This window comes from Carlito syrichta, unplaced genomic scaffold, assembly GCF_000164805.1.
Source record: "Carlito syrichta isolate Samal-C Ts95f unplaced genomic scaffold, Tarsius_syrichta-2.0.1 Scaffold301467, whole genome shotgun sequence".
Lineage (NCBI taxonomy): Eukaryota > Metazoa > Chordata > Mammalia > Primates > Tarsiidae > Carlito > Carlito syrichta.
In genome coordinates, this window is record NW_007245563.1 from 1 (window position 1) to 15,488 (window position 15,488).

At 38.6% G+C, this 15,488-nt stretch overlaps 1 protein-coding gene across 1 annotated transcript; it reads left to right on the plus strand.

Moving 5' to 3' along the window:
• Positions 1-358: 358 nt before the first annotated feature.
• Positions 359-15,266, plus strand: LOC103257059 (zinc finger protein 658B-like). The gene is given in 11 exon segments (XM_021710774.1): positions 359-718; positions 2,374-2,432; positions 7,137-7,263; positions 7,519-7,614; positions 11,753-12,532; positions 12,535-12,558; positions 12,561-12,864; positions 12,931-13,104; positions 13,353-13,903; positions 13,984-14,096; positions 14,152-15,266. Coding segments are annotated over 11 exon segments (2,436 nt in total). The 5' UTR covers positions 359-714; the 3' UTR covers positions 14,356-15,266.
• Positions 15,267-15,488: the final 222 nt, after the last annotated feature.

Sequence of the window (15,488 nt, forward strand, 5' to 3'; positions counted from 1 at the left end):
CTGCCAGTACCTGCCTGAAACCTTGGGAGCACTTTTTCAGAGGGGTCAGTGCTCAGCTCTCCCTACGTGACTGTGAAGTGAACGTGGACAGATCTCACCAAGTGGTAACTCTATCCTGAGATTTGTGCAGTCTGCAGTTCCATGGTTTGGACTGAGTCTCCTGGACCCTCCAGCACGGTTGAGGCTGCCTCTCCCCTCAAGGACACAGATTCCTATTTGGGAACAGTGATGTCCAGTAGAAAGTCGATGAAAAACACAAGCCTCATTTGGAATTTTTCAGCAGCTACAATCAAAAGAGGCAGGCAGAGCCAGTTTTGTTGATGTGTTTTCCTGGAGTCGTTGCATTCAAAATGTTATCTTGACTCATGGCACTGGCCACACTCAAGGTGTTTAGTGGTTGCATGCAGCTAATGGCTACAGTATTGGATAGCACGTTTCTGGTGAATTCCAAAAGAGTCAGGCTTAGGGTGCTAGATGTAAGATGAAAGTTTCAGGTAAAGTGAATTTGTTTTTCAGGCCCAAGTCCCAGCCCTTCTGAAAGAAAGCAACTGTGACAAGAGGCTGGAAGGACGGAGTCCATGCCAGGTCCTGCCACTGAGAACGACCCGTTTGACAGAGACCTGTTCCAGAGCTTCAGGGCAGAGGCAGAAGATTCTAGAAAGGCGCAGGTTCTGATTTGCTTCACCTGTGGCAGTGCTTGGTTCCCTGCGTAGCATGAGTAAGACTTAAAATGTTACCACATTCAGGCGCTATTACAGACTGTGTCACCAGGGATAATGTACACTAACTTGCAGAACATGGTGACCTGGGGATGAGAGGGTTGAGTTTCAAGCTGAGGAGAAAAAGGTACTTTACGAGAGGGTTGGTGAGGCCATGGTATCCAGAGAAGATGTAGTCAGCTAACAAAATCCTAAATGACACCCCCTTTCCTTCATTTTCCCATTATTTTTTCTGCACTTTGAGTAGCTGTCACACCACGTTCATTACTACATGTGGCATTTAGAGTTATACTGACACTCCTACTTTGTTGAACATAGATAATAACAAAATGATACTAGAGGGAGGGAGTTTCCTATGCTGGAAACCCCAAAATATGAGGAGGACCCCCCCCAAAAAATCAGTTATCTTTTGGAGGGCAGACCCCTTGTAGTACAGGCTTTTCCCACTAGGTAAGTGTTCTAGGAACCCACCAGCATCAGTGTACCAGCTAGCATTGTTGTGAGAGGCTGTGTTTGGCTTCATTTATTATAATTTTTTTTTTTTTGAGACTCAACACATTTGCCCATTTCATTATGGTGGCTTATGAGTGAACTTGCCCACAATGCCTTGAGTGTTCATCAGTTTTTGACCAAAAATTACATGACCTCCATACCCTACCCTCCCTATTCACCTGATCTCACCCAGAGTGACTTTTTTCTGTTTCTCTGGGAAAAAGGCTTCAAAGGGAAACATCTTGTGGGTGTGGAAGAAGTTCAACAAAAAACAGCAGAAGCACTAAAAGGCACCAAAATTGATGAGTCTAGAAACTGTTTTGAGCAGTGGACAAAAGTGTTTCGATAGGTTTCTTGCATCAATAAAGAGTGCTTTGAGGGTGACTGAAGTTTGAACATGTAAGAATAAGTACACCTTTTTTAATAAATAAATTCTGGGGCTTGGGGTTCCTCCTCTTATGGGGCCTGAAATTAATGACTTGTGTATAGTCACCCAGGGCAGACCCAGGAACTAAACACGGTGCTGTTCACACACAGGTGAGTGTCATAAGCATCTTGTCAAAAGGTCTTTTTTAAGAACCAGCAACCATTATTGAGCAAAAAGTTGAAAAACATATTCCTTGTATACAACATTTCATCTTTGTTTTAGAGTTTTCTGTGGAAGCTCTAACTCAGAATGTAAAGACAGTAAGAATCTGCTTACTAATCCCACCGGAGTTGTTTTTTGTGGGTATATTAGGTTTCACCTCTGTGTACCTGAACATGTTAAGTTAATCTTCTGTTGTATTATTGTTACAATTTTGTCAGGTAGTCACAAGGAACATAAATTGTTACTAAATTAACAAAATAGTTTTTACCACACCCAGTGAAAAATGGAGGGTTAAGTGGACTTAATATCAGACATGAATGCATTCAAGTGCTGGTACCTTTGTGTGGTCCTTTTGTCCCTTTTCAAGAGTCAAAGTGACATTCCCCATTGGGAAACCTTTTCTCCATTTGGGTGTGATGAGAATTTTAGGCAGGTGAATGCAGACACGTGTTGATAATGTTGGGATTATGTACGAGTAAAACCATTGTAAATGTCATAATTGAGAGCTGCTCTAAACGAACTATAAGGCAGACCAAGTCTCTCATGACCCCCTTGTTCTTTCCTTCTCTCCAGGTGAACCTTCACGGGACTCTACTCTCTTCAAGGAGCAGCAGAAAATGAACATAGCTCAGGTGAGTTTGGTTCTGAATAATCAGTTTATTTTACAAACTTTTTTAAGGGCTTTTTAAAGATTTTGTAAGGGTTTATGTATCTGTGTTTTAATATGAAAAAGTAGAGACCTAAATGGATCAGACACATTCATAGAAGATACAGAAATACAGAAGACTAGAAGAATAAGGATGGCATGTGTGTAGATAGATGCAGGTCCTCTGCTGGTACACATTTACCAAATTGAGCTCCACATTTATTTCTGTGGTTTTAATTACTTTGGCAGAGGGTCAGACATTACGTAATGGTTTTCATTGATGAGAAAGACAAAGCAAACTGATTCCTCATGAAATATAAAGATGAAGATAACCTGATGTAATTGTTGTTCTACAAGGAGGTGATTTAGTGATAACTCATTATATAGCATAGAATGTTGAGCAATAACTCACTTGTTACTCACTCACTCACTTCTCAAGAATTCAAACACTGGGTTAAATTAGACATTTTAGCTATGAATCAACTGAATGTCTTTAAAAATCACACTCCTTAAACATTCTGAGTATCCATGATATTTGGGTTGTTTAGCAGATTTTTAAAAATTCTGTTCTTTTTCTGATGTCTCCACAGTTTGCATTCAACTTCAAATGTCTGTGTGACACCTTGGTTTTTCTTCCCACTTGCCTGTGGCTTTCAGTGACCCTACTGGATTGTAATCAAATCCGGTGGCCATTGTCTTATCCTTTCCTTACTTGCCTTTTCTTCACCACATGCCTCTGCTTCTCACTCTGTCCTGGAATGTTTCTCTGTGAGTGATATTTTCCATTGGCCTGTCCTTTCCCTGCTGCCGTCTCCCTTGTGGCTTTCAGGATTATCTCTGTCTTTGCCTGTTTTAAAACTTTGATTATATTCTATCCAGATGTGGATTTCTTTCTCCAAGATTATCTTACTTGTAGTTGAGGTTTGGAGTGTGTAGATTAATCATGTCCTTCACATTTTGGAACCTCTTGGCCACTGTTACTTTTAAAATTGTGTTAGACCCTTTATGTCTCCCTTCTCTGCCCTGTACTCTCATTATGCATATGTTGGTAAGCTTGATGTTGTCCTATGGTTCATGTTTTTGTTATTACTTTTTTCTTTCTGTTTCTCACTGCACAGTCTCAATGGACATGTTATCTTAGTTGCTTCACTCTTTTTTCCACCTATACAGCTCCGCTGTTAAATGGACTTTTTTGGTGAAATGTTCATTTTAGTTATTGTACTCTTTAATTTTAGAGTTTCTGTTTGGTCCTTTTTTATAATTTCTGATTCTTTTATGTCTTTATTTGGTGACATACTTCCCTTCAGTCCTTAGAAATCATTTCCTTTAAGCCCTTAACCATATTTAAAATAACTGATATAAAGTCATTGTCTAGTTAAGTCCAATATCTGCTTCCTCAGGAGCAATTTCTGTTGATTACTTTTTTCCTGCATATGGGTCTTACTTTTTTTCTTCTTCTTGCTTTGTAATTTTTTTTTTTAAGTTGGAGTCTCACTTTTTGCCACCCAGACTGGAGTGTAGTGGCATGCTCATGGCCACTGCAGCCTCGACCTGCTGGGCTCAAGCAGTCCTTCCACTTCAGCCTTCCAAGTAGCTGTAAATACAGATGCACACAACACACCAACCTAGTTTTTGTGACTTATTATAGAGACGAGGTCTCGCCAAGTTGCCTAGGCTGGTCTCGAATCCCTGGACTCAGACAATTCTCTAGCCTCGGTCTCCCAAAGTGCTGGGATTACAGGTTGAGCCACTGTGTCTGGCCTTGTTTTATAATTTTTGTTGTTGAAAACAGGACATTTTAATAAAATATAGCAACTCTAGAAGAATTTCTCTCCTCCCAGGGGTTGTTGAAATTTGTCCAATGAGTTTTTTTTTTTTTTTGAGTTGGAGTCTCATTCTGTCAGCCAGGCTGGAGTGAGGTGGCATGTTCACTGCCACCGCAGTCTCCATCTGCTGGGCTCAGGCAATCCTTCCGCTGCAGCCTTCCAAGTAGCTGGCACCACAGGTACATGCCACCATGCCTGGCTTATTTTTTGATTTATTGTATAAACAAGGTCTTACTATGTTGTCCAGGCTGGTCTTGAACCCCTGGGCTCAGGCAATCCTCTTCCCTCTGCCTACCAAAGTGCTGGGATTATAGGCATGAACCACTGTACCTGGCTTGTCCAGTCACTTTTTAAAACAAATTCAGTAGTGCCTGTATTTGTTGTGTGTCGCAGCTGAAGTCTCTGCAGAAATTTCCTTAAATGCCTGAAACCAAGCAAGTATCTCAGTCTTTAGCAGGGGCCTTGTGAGTGCTGTGGCATTTCTTCCACAGTCATCCAGGCCATTTACTACTCTGTATTAGTCTTCACTTCCTGCTTTCTCCAAACCTTAAGGTCACTCAGAAGTGACAGCTTATAGCCTTCTCATGTCCTTCCTGAGCATATCACAGTCCTGGGCATATTCTCAGCTCAGTGCATGTAGGTGGGCTTCTCAATTCTCAGGAATATAGCAGAGTTTTTCAAAACCTTTATGGACATTTCATCCTCCAGCTTGTCCTTTAAATAAGTTTTTAAGCTTTTTATTAGGTGATTACTTATCCCAACTGTTTATCCACCACCCCAGGTAGCAGGTAAGTTAAAGTTGCCTTTGTATGTTTTTGACTAATGCCTTGGAACACAGGTTTTTCATCCTGGGTGAAAACTCTGAGTCAGTTCAGTAATCAGCCTTGCAAGTGAGGTCTTCAAGGGAACCATCCTATTAAGTCAAGCAAAGACAGTTTTCTGGGAACAAGCCTTTGACAACTCAAACCAACTTCTGCCTCCTCCAGTGGTTGCCAGGCTGCTGGTTTTTGCTCTTATCTCAGATGATTGGTTCTCAAAGCTAATGTGGAACTAGAGAGTGCTGGATGAAAATAGGACAAGTTATGATGATGCAGAACTATGGTTCTCCCTATGTTGTAGCCTTTTTAAAAACATTTAAAAATTTTTTTTTCAATTGAAGTCTCACTGTGTCATCCATGCTGGAGTGATACGGCTACTGCAGCCTCAACCTGCTGGGCTCAGGTGATCCTTCCATCTTTGCCTTCCTAGTAGCTGAAACTACATGTGTATGTCACCACACCCAGCTAATTTTTTGGTTTATAGTAAGACGAGGTTTTCCCAAGTTGCCCAGACTGTTCTTGAACCCCTGGGCTCAGGATGTCCTCTGGGATTACAGGCATAATATATAATTTTTTTTGGTATAAATATTTTTTTTATAGATTGCTTGAAGCCTTTGATTAGCTTGCAGAAAAAGTTGATTCTGTAATTGCTGCCATTTTCTCATTACTTTTATGGAAGAGAGAATTTTCTCAACTTCAGTATTTTTGCTGACATCACTTGTTAACTTGAATTTGAAGTCTTTTTGTATAGAAACTTTCCCTTTTCTTAGTTTCTAAGACTTTATCCTCTGGATTCTATTACTATGTTTCAGAAACCTTCTTCTCTGACTAGTTGCCTGTACATCTTCTGCCAGTCTCTTTAATATATGTGATCCTCAAGTGTTTTTGTTTTGGTACTTTTTCCTTAATCCCAAAGTGCTCAAGTAGCTGTCTGATTGTCTCTAATAATTTCAGTTACCAGCTAGAGTGCTAATGACTCCTAAGTGTTTGTCTTCATCCTAGACTTGCCTTCTGTGCTCTGAAATCGTGTATATTGGTTTGAAGGGCAGTTCCAGCTTTATGTCTCACACACCCCTTTGTAGCAACCTGAACAGATCTCTCACTCAAACGTCGCACATGTTTTTCCTTTTGTTTCTCAATTGTCAGTTTTTGACACCATCAAGAAGCTGATTATTTTGAAACATATATTATATTATCATTAACTAGAGTCACCATGCTATACAGTATCTTGAAAACTTGTTCCTCTTGTCTGATGGAAACTTTGTATCCTTTGACCAACATCTCCTGTTCCTCTCCCCCTCATTTCCAGACTCAGGTAACCACAATTCTATTCTTTCTTTACTTCTATGCATTTTACTGTCTTAGATTCCGTGGATAAGTGAGATATTATTTGAAAGATTTCTCTTTCTGTCAATTAGAAACAAAATAAAACAAAAAGACAGAGCGGCTTCTCACACAGCTAGACTAGGTTGCTACCTCAAGCAATAATCATCAGATGGTTGCTGCTTCTGCTCTGTGATTATATCCTATTCTTATGTCGATTGCTGTTACTTCAGTGTACATAGTGTTTTCTTAGTATGGTCTCATTGGTTCCAACTTCTTTGTAAGCTATTCCTTGTTCTTCATGAACTCTAGATTTCTCTATTTTTATATATTTACTTATAAATAAGTTTGGTCAGATATCTCTGTAGCACTCTCATGTATTTCTTCCTTGGCTCCCATTATTTACAGGGATGATGTTCAAGGAGGGTATGAATTTCCTAGAGAATACAATCATCCCGGGAATGTGCAAGAAGAGTTGTAGAAGGTTTAATTACATCGAATTTTTCCATCTTAAAGACATCTGGAATTTATAAGTGTATATAGATGCTGTATGGTAAATTAGAAACATTTTAAAGTAGCCGAGTAACAAGTTTTAAGATGAAATTTGGTCCAAAACAAGCCTCTATACCAACTGTTTTTGAGCCTCAAGAGTAAACAGGAAAAATTCTTAGGTATTTTCTGTGTCACCTAATTCAAAATCTTGAACAAAATATGTTGCTGAAGGGATCCATGTCATTCGAGGATGTGACTGTGGAACTCACCCAGGAGGAGTGGCAGCAGATGGGCCCCAGGGAGCGGAGCCTATACAGGGACATGATGCTGGAGAACTATGGCCACCTTGTCACAGTGGGTGAGCAGACCTGCCACGGGACTCCTTCTGTAGCATGTTTGCTTTTTTAAAAAAAAATTATCAAGACACATAGATTCTTTATAGAGATAAAGGCTTCATAATTGAAGCCTTTACAGAAACAAAAAGTTTTTGTCATTATCTTCCCTTCAAAAATATCAGATGAATATTCTCAGTTAATGCTTTTATAGCTGCATCTTTTTCCATCCAAGTGCTCATGGATCTGGTCCATTTATATCCTCAATTATTTCATTACAGGGTGTTGCATTACCAAACCCAAGGTTATCCTCAAGTTGGAGCAAGGAGAAGAACCATGGCCGCTAGAAGTCAAATTCCTAAACCGGAAGTACCCAGGTGAGTGAGTGTTGACAGAAGGAGACTTGGGGTAGATAGATCTTAGTGGAAGAACACCTTGAAAAGTTTTTTTTTTGGGGGGGTGTAACAGCTTTATTGAGATATAATAACTTCTCATACAATTCATTCAAAGTGTATAGTTCAATGACTTTTAATGTGTTTATAGATACAGTCTGCCCTCTGTATCCATGGGTTCTGCTTCCGTGGATTCCAGCAATTATAGATTGAAACTATTTTTAAAAATGCTTCTCTACTGAAAATGAGCAGCCTTTTTTGTCATCATTCCCTAAACAACATAGTATACAACTGTCTACTGTCTCTGTTTTATGAGGCTAGTATAAGTAATATAGAGATGATTTAAAATATACCAGAGGATGTGCATAGGTTATATGTAAATACTGTGCCATTTTATATCAAGAACTTGGGCATCCATAGAGTTTGGTATTCATAGGAGTCGTAGAGCCAATCCTCCATGGGATGTACAAACGTCATCACCTCCAAAAGAAATCTGTACCCTTTAGTTGTCACTCTTCTATATCCCTGACTCCTCCATCTCTAAGTAGACATTAATCTACTTGTGTCTCTGCAGATCTGCCTATTCTGGACATTTTGTAAAAATGGAATTATATAGCATGTGGTCATTTGTGATTGGCTTCTTTTGCTTAACTTAATGTTTAAAAGGTTCATGTTATAGCATATGTCAGTGTTTCATCCTTTTTATGACCAGATCCTATTTCATTGTTTGGATATACTGCCTGTGTTTTCATTTATCAGTCAGTAGATACTTGGACTACCACCTTTTGGCTATTATGGATAATGCTGATATAAACATTCATTTACAAGTGTTTGCATGGACATATGTTTTTATGCCTAGGCATGAAATTCTGGGTCGTGTGGTACCTCTGTGTTTATCTGATTAGGGAACTGCCAGGCTGTTTTTCTAAGTGACATCACCATTTTCCATTCCTAACAACAGCCCATAGGGATTCTGATTTTTCCATATTCTTACCAACATTTGTTTGATTCCAGCCATCCTGGTGAATGTGAAGTGGCATTTCCTTGTGATTTTGATTTGTTTATTAGGCAGCTAGGGCTGTCATAATAAAATGCCACAGACTGAGTGGATTAAACAACAGAAATTCTCTCATTCTGGGGGCTGAAAGTCCAAGATCAGGTTCCCAATAAGTTGGTTTCTGGTGAGGCCTCTCTTTCCTGGCTTGCATAAGGCCACCCTTCTTGGTGTGTTCTCACATGACCTTTCCTCTGTGCGTAGCCACTGGGGGAGAGAGAGAGCACCCTGGTGGTTTTCCCTTTCTTGTAAGGACACCAGTGCTACTGGATTAAGGCTTCATCCTTATGGCCTCATTTTAACCTGGATTACCTCCTAAAGGCCTTATCTCTAAATACAGTGTTACTTGTGGTTAGTTCTTGGACATATGAATTTGGGGATGGGACACAGTCCATAACAGTTTGTCACTAATGATGTCAAACATCTTTTCATAAGCATCTTAGCCTTTGTCTATACTAATGATTCCAGAAATTTAAAAAAGTTATAGTTTTAATGTAATTCATAAAAGAAAAAGTAAAATCATCTTAATTATTAGAAGTGACATTCACTTATTGAATGTTTTTGTTGTGAAGCCATAAAGCAAATGGCATTACATAAAGATTGACATAATTTAGATCAAGCATATCTCCCAGTCACTATATGTAAATGATTAGAGCATATTGACTGGCTAAATAGCTATCTCTAAATACAAAACTTAGAAAAAAATTTATAAAAGAATGGTGAAGTTGTTAGTCAATAAAAGTAAAATAATTTAGATTTTATGTTCTGTTATCATTCAGGTTTGAATTCAGATAATAAGTACATAAAAGTCTAGCCTAAGAGAAGGTAAAAGAAAGCATTTAAGGATTTGAATTACTGAACCAAATATGATATCAGTGTTCTAAAACAAAGGAATAAAGTTCTAAGAATCCAAAAAACTCCCTCTGGTTACTGTCCATATTCTCGTACTGCTTCTTTCTAGAGTGTTCAAATACAGTTATTTGCTTTTCTGGTTAAAAAAAAAAAAAGATTAAAATGCCCTCACTAGAAGATACCACAGCTAGCTAGCTTACTTTCTACTATGTGAGTCTGTTACAAGAATAGTCCATAACCCAAAGAGGTCACTCACAAGAATGCAACTGTGTTGGCACCCAATTCTGAGACTTCCAGCCTCTAGAACTGAGAAAAATAAATATTTGTTCTTTAAGCCAACTTAATTTGTTATAGTCACCCATGTTGTTTTATTATCTGTTGAATGTCTGTTGTGTCAGTAATTTCCCCTCTTGCATTTCTGATATTGAAAATTTGTGATTTTTTTTTCTGCTTATCATTGACAAAAAATCTTTTTAAATAACTAAGCTTTGATTTGATTTTCTGTGCTGTTTCCTGTTTTCAGTTTTATTGTCTAATCTTTACTGTTTTTCTTCAGTTACTTTCTTTAGATTTAATTGTCTCTCTTTTCTAGTTTCTTAAAGTGGGAACTTAAGTATCCAGAGATCTCTCTCTTTTCAAATATAAAATTTTAAACCACATATTTATGTCTGAGCACTGTTTTAGTTGCATTCACAAATTTCTGTATTTTTGTGTTGTTTTCATATACCTCAAAATATCTTACTTGAACCTTCTTCTTTGAACCGTGGGTAAATTGGAAGAATATCATTTATAAATATATTGTATTTCTCCAAGTAAAAAAGTGTTTATTAATTTCTAGTATAATTTCTCTGTAGCTCAAGAACATCTTTTGTATGATTTCTTTTCTGTATTTGTGAAGATTTGTCTAACAGCCAAGAATGCATTCTATTTTTGATGAATGTTCCATGTGCATTTGAGAAAATGTGAGTTTAGCTGTTGGTGAGGGCACTGTGTCCTTGAGTTTGAAGGTGTGGTTATCACAAGTGCTACTTTATCTCTTCTCCCTATAGTTGGGCCTACCAGGTATTCCTGCCTCTTCTCCTGTTTCTGTGCTGCTTTTCTTCCTCTAGCTGCTATGAGTACCTGCTAGTGCCCTAAAACAGCAGATTTGTTGTTCTTGCCCTTGCAGATGAATATATTTGTTCCTAATTAGATAAGAAAAATATATATATATATATATATATATATTTTTTTTTTTTTTTGAGTTGGAGTCTCAGTCATCCAGACCACCCCAGTGTTGACCTCTTAGGCTCCGGCAATCCTTCCACCTCAACCTTCCAAGTAGCCGAAAGTACAGGCGCTACCACTCCCAACTAATTTTTTTTATTTATTGTAGAACGAGGTCTCACCAAGTTGCCCAGTTTAGTCTCGAACCTGCAGGCTCATGCAGTTCACTTGCCTCGGCCTCCCAAAGTGCTGGGATTACAGGCTAAGCTACCAAGTCTGTCTGATAAGAATATATTTCTAGGCAGAATTTTGGCAGCAGCTCCTGTTATATCTTCCAGCATAACCCGAAAGTGAAACTTTCTCAGGATCCTTTATGATCTTTCCTATGAGTTCCCCATTTGGTTCAAGGGGGGAAATATTACATGAGCACACAGATAGTCTGTATCCTTTGCAGTGAAAGGTTAGCTTCTTGGTCAGCCTTCATGGAACCACAGAAGCGTTCTGTTTTTGTTTTGCATAAGTATGTGGATGTTGTCAAACATGTCAGTTCTGTTTAACTATTTTTAGCTAGAAGAAACACTTTTTTTTCTTGGAGCTCTTTTTGTTGCTGGCTCCAGAGTGTAGGTTTCTTCAGCACTCTGTCTAGGATATATGGGAAGCAGATAGAAAAGCTTTGGAATTCTCTGCTATGTCATTTCTTAAGTCCTGAGGTTCACATTTTTCTATTTTGTAGAGTCTTTGTATGTTTGTTCATCTTTTTTTTTTCTTGCAAGGATTTTTAATTGTAACAAGGAAGATCTGGGAGGAAAGGGCCTACTCCATCTTGGATGAAAATAATACCTATTTCTTTAAACATTTATGGATGAGGAACAAGAAAGAATATCTGTCTTTGTACGTTTTTCGTCTTTGGAAACATGACCAGAAACAATACAATAAAATACATAACAAAACATGGGTAAGAGTCCCTCTCCATGAAAAGTGTAAGATTTATAATATGTTTTTAATTTTTAGGATATTATAAAATTGATGGCAACATACAAGAGATCCAGGAAAAACAAAAGAAGACTCTGTGTCAAGTAATATTCGTTGATGACAATGATAAAACAATGAGTAAAGAAGAACAGAAAGCACACCTCATTCGGTATCAGAGGACCCATTCAAGGGAGAAACTTCAATATGAAGAATGTGGGAAATCCTTTTGTACAAGTTCACACTCTATTCAGTATTCTGGAGCGTATATGGGATTGAAACTTTATGAATGTAATGAATGTGGGAAAACTTTCTGTCAGAAGTCAAACCTTAGTGAACATGTCAGAATTCACACAAAGGAGAAAAATTATGGTAACAATGACTGTGGGAAATCTTACAGGTCACCCCTTATAGGACATCAGAGAACAGAAACAAAGATGAAACTCTGTGAAGGCAGTGAATGTGGGGCAACATTCTTCAAGATGGCATGTCTCAAAGAACATTGGAGAATTCACACTGAGGAGAAACCTTATGAATGTATTGAATGTGGGAAAATTTTCTTCACGTCATCACATCTCAGAGCACATCAGAGAATTCATACAGGTGACAGACACTATGAATGTATTGAATGTGAGAAAACTTTCTCTCACAAGACACACCTCAAGGCACATCAGAGAATCCACACAGGAGAGAAACCCTATGAATGTATTGAATGTGGAAAATCTTTTACCTGTAATTCAGCCCTAAAGGCACATCAGAGAATTCACACATGTGAGAAACCCTATGTATGTGCTGACTGTGAGAAAACTTTTGCGTGTAATTCAACCTCAGATCACATCAGAGAATTCACACGGGGAGAAACCTTATGAATGTAATGAATGTGGGCATTCTTTTACCTTCAGTTCAGGTCTTAGAGCACATCAGAGAATTCACACAGGTAGGAAGCCCTATGAATATAGTGACTGTGAGAAAACTTTTACCCATAATTCAGCCCTCAGAGTACATCAGAGGATTCACACAGGGGAGAAACCTTATGAGTGTAATGAATGTGAGAAAACTTTTGCCCGTAATTCAGCACTTAAAGCACATTAGAAAATTCACACAGGGGAGGAACCCTATGACTGTAATGAATGTGGGAAAACTTTCACTGAGAAGTCATATGTTAGTGCATGCCAGAGAGAGCACACACGAGAGAAACCCTATGAATGTAATATATGTAGGAAACCATTTGCCCTTAACTCATCCCTTAGAGTGCATCAGAGAATTCACACAGGTGTAAAATGCTATGGATGTGATGAATGTGGGAAAACTTTCCCCTGGAAGTCACACCTTAGTGCACACCAGAGGTCTCACACAGGGGAGAAACCCTATGAATGTAATGAATGTGGGAAAACTTTATCCCATAAGTCACAACTTGGCCACACCAGAGGACTCACACGGGAGAAACCCTATGATTGTAATGAATGTGGGAAAAGTTTCTCCCAGAAGTCACACCTTAGGGCACACCAGAGGACTCACACAGGGAAGAAACCCTATGAATGTAATATATTTGGGGATCTATTTGCCCTTAACTCAAACCTTAGAGTGCATCAGAGAATTCACACAGGTGTGAAATCCTATGGATGTGATGACTGTGGGAAAACTTTTCCCAGAAGTCACACCTTAGTGCACACCAGAGGACTCACACAGGGGAGAAACCCTATGAATGTAATGAATGTGGGAAAACTTTCTCTAGCAAGTCATGTGTTAGTGCACATCAGAGAGTTCACACAGAGGAGAAACCCTATGAATGTAATATATGTGGGAAACCATTTGCCCTTAACTCATCCCTTAGAGTACATCAGAGAATTCACACAGGTGTGAAACCCTATGGATGTAATGAATGTGGGAAAACTTTCTCCCGGAAGTCACACCTTAGTGAACACCAGAGGACTCACACAGGGCAGAAACCCTATGAATGTAATGAATGTGGGAAAACTTTCTCCCAGAAGTCACACCTTAGTGCACACCAGAGGACACACACAGGGGAGAAACCCTATGAATGTAATGAATGTGGGAAAACCTTCTCTAGGAAGGCATATGTTAGTGCACATCAGAGAGGTCACACAGAGGAGAAATCCTATCAATGTAATGTATGTGGGAAACCATTTGCCCTTAACTCATCCCTTAGAGTGCATCAGAGAATTCACACAGGTGTGAAATCCTATGGATGTAATGAATATGGGAAAACTTTCTCCCGGAAGTCACACCTTAGTGCACACCAGAGGACTCAGGGCAGAAACCCTGTGAATGTAATGAATGTGGGAAAACGTTCTCTGTGAAGTCATATATTAGTGCACATCCGAGAGTTCACACAGGGGAGAAACCCTAAGAATGTAATGAATGTGTGAAAACGTTCTCCCAGATGTCACACCTTAATGTACACCAGAGAAGTCACACAGGGAAGAAACCCTATGAGTGTAATGAAAGCTTTTGCCCAGAATTCAACTCTCAGAATACACCAGAGAATTCACAGAAGGGAGAAACCCTATGAAAGTGGTGAATGTGGAAAAATTTTTGTTCATATGGCAGCTCTTAGAGTACATCACACCAGAATGCATACCAGAGAGAAAATCCTAGCACATCATGAATTTGAGAAGTCCTGAATTAACTCATAACCTTATTTTATACCACACAGCAGAGAAACTCTTGTCATGTAGACTGGAAAATTGTTTTCCTTAACATTTTCCTTTTCCGCTAGGCTCATAGGTTGTTGAAAATCCCAGTCTCATTCATCCAGGTGGGCTGACCAAAGAATATGGTGCTAATGATATCTATTACATTTAGTCATGGCCCTTAAACATCTTACAGTCTTCCTGGTCCATGGCAAGATGGGATTGAGATGATTTCCACAGCAAGTTGGCTTTTGTGTTGAATGTGGCAGAGCACAAGGTCAAAGGAAGCTGGAGTCAGAATAACTTTGGAATATAATTTTCTGCTTCCAGATCTTCATCAGTTGTTTGTTTCAAGCAGGAATTAAGTTTGTTTTCCATTGAGCCCTCAGATTTGACCTATTAGTTAAATGTATTGTTTTGCTAACTCTCTATTAGACTGGGATGAAATCCTATTAACAAAATACATTTCAGAAGAACTATTAGAATCAGTTTTATTGTATATCAGAGACTTCACATGAAGAAGAAAATTGTCAACATCCTGAATGATCAGAAGCCTTCATTAAAGTCAGAGACATTTCAGGGAAAACCACAAAAGCCTTCACAACAAAATTAATTGCATTAAACATCAAATAGGGTAAAATTTTATATTTTGTATAAATGATGTGTAGCAAATATTAAATTTGTTTTTAGAAATTTCTTTCCTGAGGAAGTGTGTCAGTTTCAGAATTGAAGAAAATAAAATCTTCACCCACAAAAACTTCTGTTTGTATGTAATATCAAAAACTTTATAGAAAAAAGATAAGAAAGTGCCTATAGACAAACTCACTGTAGAATAAAGTTTTTTAAATAGAGGAATAGCTTAATTTCTGTGGATAACACCAATAAATATTTATGAAAAGTCACTGAGTGATGTGAAAGTCTGTATGACTATAAACATGACTTATTACTGGTGAACTTGAATGGGAGTCAAACCTGCTCTTGGTCTACTTTCTTTTCTGGGCAACTGTGCCCTGTGTTAGTTTCCTTTAACTTGCTGTTAGATTTTGGTCCCCCTGTTATGGCTGAATATGTCTTGCCCTGTTTTTATAGGACCTTCAATATCCTTGAGATTTCCCAAGCTTTCT